General features: G+C 49.2%; 1 protein-coding gene across 4 annotated transcripts in view; it reads right to left on the reverse strand.

Annotated features, from left to right (window-relative positions):
- Window positions 1-5,841: 5,841 nt before the first annotated feature.
- Cobl (cordon-bleu WH2 repeat protein) overlaps window positions 5,842-8,171 on the reverse strand; it is a 221,182-nt gene continuing 218,852 nt past the window's right edge. For all 4 annotated transcript variants that reach the window (XM_026785116.1, XM_013350757.2, XM_026785115.1 and 1 more), the window contains one exon: window positions 5,842-7,217. In XM_026785116.1, coding sequence (XP_026640917.1) covers window positions 7,200-7,217 — 18 coding nt within the window. In that variant the 3' untranslated portion in view covers window positions 5,842-7,199. The remainder of the gene's footprint in view (window positions 7,218-8,171) is intronic.

Raw genomic sequence — 8,171 nt, forward strand, 5'->3', positions numbered from 1 at the left:
CCAGGGTTTGGCTTTCTGACATAGGTCCAGGAAACACTTGTGATCTCCACATTAAGAGAGATCTGACAAGGCCAGGGTTTGGCTTTCTGAGATAGATCCAGGAAACACTTGTGATCTCCACATTGTTGAATCGGGGCAATGCTTAAGAGGCCCCAAGATGCTTGGTCTGTTAATTACTCCTTTTTGTCTAAAGAGGAGAAAGGAGCAAAGCCAATGAAAGAAGAGGGGAGTGGTGGGCCCTGTCAGCTGACCCCTTAACTCCTGTGTGGTCAAAGATGTCACAGGGCTTTGGTAGCATCCCCCCGCACCCCAACTCATAAGAAGGGGCCTTAAAAGCCCACTCAGAAAATGGCACTGTTTTGGTCAGTATCCATGATGTTACTCAAGAAGATCTGGGATGGTAAATGTCACGGTGCCATCGCAGGGCGACTTTGGTTCTGTGAAAGTCCTTTACCCCAAGGCATACTCCAGTCTGCTTTCTAAGCTGAGCCTTAGTCATGTGTGAGTCACTCGCTGACTCCCAGCAGCTCCCTCATTCACACAGCCGGATTCGGAGTGGCTTGTGGCCATCTTGTTCTAAGCCCCACCTCAGCCAACTCCTCATCCCCAGTGCCAGTGGCTCTCTGCCCAACCTGGGGCTTGGCCAGCTGTACCCTTGAGTTGGAAACCTGCCAGCAAGCCCATTCTTTGTCCCGTCCCTGGCCACTGCTATCCCTGCAGTCTGGAGTCTTTCCAAGGCCTCTGAGCCGCCCTGCAGGAACACTGCAGCCTCCTTCTCTTGGGCATCTGCCCACTAGCCACTGGCCAAGCAGGTCGTCAGGAGTTTTGTATTCAGAATGTGCTGCCAGTCTGGTTGGGGCAGACTCTGCACCATCCATTCAGCGAATGCCCATGGCATCAGTCCTGTGTTCTCAGACTTGACACTCCCACATGAATGGGGCCCACAGAGTTCCGGGTCACAGACGCCAATAGACTCCATTGAGAAATGGCCATAGTAACAAGAAGCATGACATTCCACAGGGGACTAAGTGGTTATAAGAGGCTTTCCTTGGGAGGTGGTTGGGTTCTGGAGGATCAGTTGGCGTTCTGATAAAGCATGGTAGAATGAGCCCACATGGTATTTTCAGAGACATTAAAGCTGCTGAGGTTTAAGAGGGGCAGAAACTGAGGAGCAGCAGGAAATCTGAAAGGCCATAAGGTGGAGGGGCACCAGCAGAGCTCAGCCTTGAGCAAGCAAGGCCAGTCCCACTCTGGTCACAGAGTCTGGGTAGGAGAGTGGTGGCAGGGCTTAACGCTGCTGCTCTCAGAGATCCGGTAGAGGCGAGGGGGAGAGCCATGTGTGGTCCCACCTGGACTGACAAACAATTTTTGCTCCCTCATGCGTTTCCAGCCTCTGCATCTAGAGGAAGGGTCTGCGATGCAGGTCCAGAACGCACAGTGCGTGGCTCCTCCGGAGGAGTATGCCAGGCGGTATGAGGCAAGTTGCTGCCACCTGCGCTCACTCGGCGCACACCCCAGTTGGGAACACGGCCAAACCACTCATGAGCAGGTGCCAGCATGGTTAATCGCTTCTTGATCTTTCCGCTTTGAACACATTTGTATTTCTAGTGGAACACAGGAGTGGGTGGCAGCAGCCTCAGCCCTAGGAATGTCTGTAGTGGAACAGAGCCCCGGTGCAGAATCTCTAGTCTGAGTCCTCCACCGCGGCCCTGGCTTCCCCCGGCCCTCTGGCTGTGCCCTGTTCTATTAACCTGCAAAGGAGCCTTTCTCTTGATGCTCCTGTGAGGGGCTTCCACCGCAGCCACCCACCAGGAAGAGCCTCCAATCTTTGCCCCACATCTCTTCTCCCCCAGGATACTTGTTACGCTCTTGATTGGCATTTCCATGTGGCTACTTGCCAGCAGGCTTACTGGAAGGCAGAGACACTAATTTGTAATTGTTTCAGGCACCCATCGGGGATTCCAACTGAGAGAAGCTTTTCTAGTATTAGATGGGAAGAGAGAAGGGAGAGGAAAGGAATGAACCAAGGAAGGAAAGAAGGGAGGGAGGGATGATGGATGGAAGGAAGGAAGGAAGGAGGGATGGGGAAGACTGAGAGGAAGAAGGGAAAAGGAGAAGGGAGAAAAAGGGGAGGAAGGAGAGAGGAAAGAAGGGGTAATGGGTGTGCCAAATGTCCCTGTACCCTTGGGTTGGGGGGTTGATCCTGAGAACAGAGCCTCAAGATGAGGCAGAGCAGACAGAGGCACAACATGGTGGTGATTTGGGCTACCTGCTTTCTCCACCTGCTCTTCTTCCCTCCCTGCCTCAAGAACATCTGTCATGCTAGCCGTCAGCCTCCTGGATCTCTGCAATCACCCGTCCTTGGCCTTCTGGCCCTCTTCTTCCTGGTTTATGGACCAATCCCCCTTTTGCTGACAGTGCAGTTCTCTGTTATAACAAACAAAGAGTTATCAGGAAAAATACATCACTCTGATGGAGTATTAGAGGAAATGCCGGGATCAGTCGGTACCCGGACCCTCTGAGTCCAGGAACAAACATATTTTTGCCCGCCATGGTGGTCCCTGAAAGAGTACTTTCAGCAAACCCTATGGATCTCAACTTGTACTTCTGATGGCTTCTGGTCCTGGAAAACATCCCAGCCCTTTCAGGAACCAGGATGTTTTGAGGAGAGGAGAGATGTCCCCTGGCTCAATCCTCTTCTGAAGAAGAAAGTGACAACGTGGTAGGTTCCAGAACTGCCCTCAGGCCAATCGCTAGTGTGTGCTCCTGTGCACTGAGCATACCTGCTCCTCTAGTCAGAGTGGAGGGATGTGGCCGCACCCAGGCATAAGCTGGGGTAGGAAACACTTACTTTCTTCCTCTTTCTGAGCCATGTCCATGGGATTAAAAAGGACAATGGAGCCATTGATCCTACTAATTTGTGAAGTGACTCTATTTGTTGGGCTCTTTTCTTCCTTTGTGTTTCTGTGATGGAGAAATAATGCCACACTCTTGTCTAAATATTTTGGGTTCCAAACCAATGGGTATGTGTCCCAGAAGTAAACACGATGAACCACACACAGCACAGTTGCTACCCACGAGAGGCAGCCTGACCAGCAGGCACTGTGAAGCTGCTGTTGAGCCCAGGGGTCAGAATGCTGGCTGCATATAGGCCTGGAGGTCTAAGGAAGGTGCTGTGGGTAGAGGCTGGACCTTCAGGAAGCTTGTGCAAGGCAGAGACAGTAAGGGGAGCCATGGAGAAGCAGCAATGGGACAGATACCCACAGTCATGGAAGGAGAAAAATCACAGAATTCAGTGATTAGCAAATGTTTCCTTGTCTTTCTGACTTGGAAACCACTGAAGTGAGCCACTCAGGAGGCGCAGGCACAAGGCCCAGACACACACACGACAAAGTGGGGTCATGGTCAAGTGAGGCGAGCTGGCAGGACACACAAGCCAGCAGCCTTCCAGATCGGGAGCTGAGCTGAAGGGCTTTCCAGAGGCCTAGAAAGGGACTCTATTTGTGTAGTAGAGATGCTCATAGCAGGACTTCTGGGATCTGTCACTGAAGAGGCCGCTTGGAAAGCGGAATGTGTTAGGCAAGCTGTCAATGGCCTGCCTTCTGAATCAGAGTCACAAACAACCTCCTTCTTGAGAGCCCATCAGCAGGTTTTAGAAGTTAGATCCATCAGGGAAGAGAGGCCAGGGTTTTTTTTTTTGTTTGTTTGTTTGTTTTTGTTTTTGTTTTGTCAGGCTACTAGCCCTGCAGGGGTGCCTGTAAGGACTTCTTCCAGGAGGCTTTCTGACCATAACGTGCCACACAGAGGCGGCGAACAAAGCAGACAAACCTCAGGCAAGAGGTGAGCCTGAGCTCTGATCTCCTCCACTCATCTGGGCTTTCCTAGGAGATCTGAGGCATTCGCTAAACCTTTACTGCACCATGTGGGCCAGACTCTGGAAATAGATGTCATGGATTTTATGAGCTACATTGGGATATTTTGGGACTGTGTTTCCTAATTATCCAGCCGGGCAATGACTGGAGCCGAGCCACTTACTTCCTGTTTGAGATCGCTCACCTTTTGCTCTCTGCCTCTGAGTTGTGCAACACGGCTGGAAGGGAGTGGCTAGATGTCTTCACAGGCTTCCCGCCAGGACGATGACCTGAGGCTTAACCTCTGTTGAGGTTTCCCTGGATGAACTAAGTCTTTCCTGCTCCGTGCCTGGAGGCTCACCTAGCTCGGTGTGTGGAGCACAGCGAATGGAGGCTGAGAGGAGACACGGTGGGAGCATGGAGGTGTGAGCATGCTGGAGAGAGTTGTCTAGGACAAGGCTGGAGGCTCCAGCTGGAGGGGATGGCTAGTGGAGGATTCTGGGCATAGCAGGCAGGGGAAAATTATATATATATATATGTGTGTGTGTGTGTGTGTGTGTGTATACGTATACACATACACACACACACACACACACATATATATATATATCTCAAAATACATACGGTCTCAGGATCTCTCAGAAAAAGAGTGGTTGGATGTGGACAAAGGAAACGGTGGAAAGGCTGTTTTGGACGCGACGGTAAAGGGCCTGCTTTCTAAAATCAGAGAGTCACGAACAGCTTCCTTCTCGAGGGCTGATCAGCAGGTTTTAGAGGAGGAGAGATAGAACCTATGAGTCTGGTGGGCTAACGAGAGAATTCAGACTTAACTCTGGGCAACAGGAGTCCCAGAAGGTTGCTGCAAGAATGTGAACCACATGATAGACCTGTCTAGTCATCTTAGCCTCCAGTTTGCTCATCCGGAAGTTGGTGCTTTGATATTTGGGTTTATTAGGAAGAGGAGACAAAAGTAACTATGACAACACTGAGAAGAGACCGCAGCATGAACCGGGAGGCTGTGATTATTCTATGTCACCTCAAAACCCGAAGGTTTATGTCCTTGGAGGAACAGAACACAAGCACACATAGCTTCACATTGATCCACATGAACAAACTTAACTAGAGAAGGGGGCCCTTGTGCTCCCTAAGGACCATCTCTGGACCTCTCAGGTTTGGCCGGGGAACACGGCTTCAGTGAAAAGGGTTCCAGACAGTTCACAAAGACCTGTAGGGGTTGGGAGTTACAGGCCTGAAAGGTGCTCATTCGCACTGTTCTTCCATCTTCTACAACAGCCTCTTCCCCACTCCTCTCCCCTAGGATGTGCCTCCAGAGACCTTGTACTCGCTCTTCTCCCTGCCTTATTTTATCTTTTCATTCAGTAATTTTCTCAAACCAAGGCCTTTCCCCATCACCTCCTGATAGAGTCTGCTGATGATTTTTCTCTCTTCTATAATCTAACCTATATGATTATGATGGCTTTGTCTATTGTATTTGCTGGGACTCAGGAATCCAGAAAGATTCAGTATAGCTTAGACTTTGAAAGGCCCCCAAAGGCCTGTGCATTAAAAGGTTGGTCACCAGCCTGTGGCACGATTGAGAGGGAGCCTTCAGAAGATGAGGCATAGCGGGAGTTAAGTAAATGTGGTTACACATCCGAGATATCTGGGAAAGAGAGAGAGAGAGAGAGAGAGAGAGAGAGATCCCAGCCCCTCCCCCTGCCTTCTGTATCATGCCACTATAAGGTGAGCTCCAGCACTCACGTCTGTCAGGCTGTGTTGTGTTGCCAGAGGGGCAGCAATGGGGCCAACATCTCTAAAACCAGGAGCCAAAACAAACCCTCTTAAACTGTTTACCTCAGGTGTTTGGTCACCGCGATGGAACACTGATTAACACAGCAGCCAACGCATCTGTTGGCAGAATAAATTAACTCCTCTGTTTTGCAGGCAGGACAATACACTGTAGCATGAAATCCACACGACAGTTACAGGATTGGATTTGCATTTATTTGTGGCACTAAGAGAAAGAGCAGACAGCTGTGACTAAGAGCAATTGGCTGGCAGCTCTTGCCTCACTGAGAAAGTTTAGCAATGGTAATCATACAGTACCAAGTCCCCATTCTGCCCGGCACCTAGATTTGAAACAGGGTGAACCAAAAAAAAAAAATGATTTCATGTATATATATATTTTCACTAAGGCAGAAATTTTGTATCATGAACTGCTTTTGACTTCTATTGCTGTCATGGTTTTCTCCATATAAGAAAAGGTTTAAGAGACACATGAAAAAAAAGAAAGAAAGAAAGAAAGAAAACCACAAAACTTCCTGCTGAGCATAAATTCTTTAAAGATGGTGTCTACACACCATGTGCTAAGATGGTCAGATAATACCAGAGCAGCTGCTGGACCATGCTGAAGTGTGTCAGGATAAAATGTAAGTCACAGAATACGCAGCACAATCTGGACTGCTCTTGGTGACATGTAAGCACCCAACACCGTGCTCCTTGGCCCTCTGCAGGATCTCTGAAGGCTAGTGGTGACGTCTCAGGCTCCATGCAAGGCTCCTTCAGAGTGGCCTGCTGCACTTCATAGCCTGCTGGGGCACTGGGGACAGCTATACATGTGGGACACAAGCCTTAAGAAGAGGGACAACCCTTCCAGTGTTTTGATCTTTGCTTCCCATTATCTCGTAAGGAGGCAGGAATGTCCTGCTCACAAAGTCAAGGAGGGCTCCTAGTCTGGGCAACACTAGTTGAGCGTTAAAAGCTTAGTTGGTCAGATCATGGTCTCAGATCATCTGTGGTGTGAGGACTAGAACTCTTATGCTTGACTATCCTGCAAAAGCCACCCTGCAGCAGCCTTCCTCCATCACTCGCCATACTCCAGAAACTGACTTTCATGTAGCATGTGATAGAATCTAACTGTTTCTGTTGATTTACGCTTTTATCCACCTAGAATTGAAAAGATCTTAAACAAGTGATTTTAACCACGGGTATGTGGTCAAAGTCTCAAAGACGCAAAAATCAGTGTAAGGCATGATTCCTTGTGCCCATAACTATACTCAAGTATGAGTGTTGAGTTTCAGCCTGTGTGTTCCCATTACTCCACCAACAAGAGCAGTTTATTGGCAACTGTGAGCATTCAGAGGCAGATCGCATGTCCTTGGCACACAAGCCCCACAGCAAAGCACCATCTCCCCTTGGATTATTATGCAGGAACACCGAAAAATCCACTGTGGGCATTGGCCTGGAGACAGGGAAGTACCACTTCTTGATGGTTTCGTTTCCTGTCACATGGATTCCTTTAGTGATGATCCTGGGAGCTGTACAGGTGGTTTCTGCAGCCGAAGGACCTCACACGAGCAAGGGGACCTGCAGTGAAGATGGGGAGAGTCACTGTCTCTGTGGACAACAAAGTGTACAGAAGAGAGATGTGCATGTGTTGGAGAACTGAAGTCTACACGAATGGCCATGGTGCTTACTGTCCCAAAGAGCCTTTGCAAAATACAAATATACTGTAATCTTCCAATGACTTGTGAGGAAAGAAAAAGCATTGTGGTGTCCATAGATATTTGTTTGTAGGTCTCTCCCCCAAAACTATACTCATTGCTTCTTTTTTTTTTTTTTTGTTTTTTTGTTTTTTTGTTTTTCGAGACAGGGTTTTTCTGTGGTTTTGGAGCCTGTCCTGGAACTAGCTCTTGTAGACCAGCCTGGTCTCGAACTCACAGAGATCCGCCTGCCTCTGCCTCCCAAGTGCTGGGATTAAAGGCGTGTGCCACCACCGCCCGGCCTACTCATTGCTTCTTGTGTTGGAGTGAGGAACCCTAGCAGGCTTACTCGCTGCCACATATGTGAAGTGCATGCCCAGTCTGTGATGTGGATGAAGGAGCAGGGAAGTTCATCCTCTATTTTGCAGGAAAGGCCACACAGCTTCTGCTGGCTCAGTTCTCTCCTGACAGACCAACAACAGGAAATCTGGGTCTAGGGGACCGTCTCTAGTGCCTCTGATCACGTTTTACAGAAATGGATTTCCTATGAAGTAACCACTGTCTTTCTCCTAGAGCATCAAACTAGGAAACAGTTTGGACGGTGCTGGATAGAGAATTCAGCATTGTGCTCTACCTTTTTAGTTTATCCACCAAAGCAAATACTCAAAAGACACAGATTCCTTCAGAACTAACACAAGCACACTGGGTCGACAGTACCCAACTTAAGTCCAGTGTATCTGCTGTGTGCCGGGTACCACGTGTACTGCACTGGTCTACCTGCTGTGAGCCGGATACCACGTGTACTGTACTAGTCTACCAGCTGTTAGCCGGGTACCAC

The sequence above is a fragment of the Microtus ochrogaster genome, linkage group LG1, assembly GCF_000317375.1.
Source record: "Microtus ochrogaster isolate Prairie Vole_2 linkage group LG1, MicOch1.0, whole genome shotgun sequence".
Taxonomy (NCBI): domain Eukaryota; kingdom Metazoa; phylum Chordata; class Mammalia; order Rodentia; family Cricetidae; genus Microtus; species Microtus ochrogaster.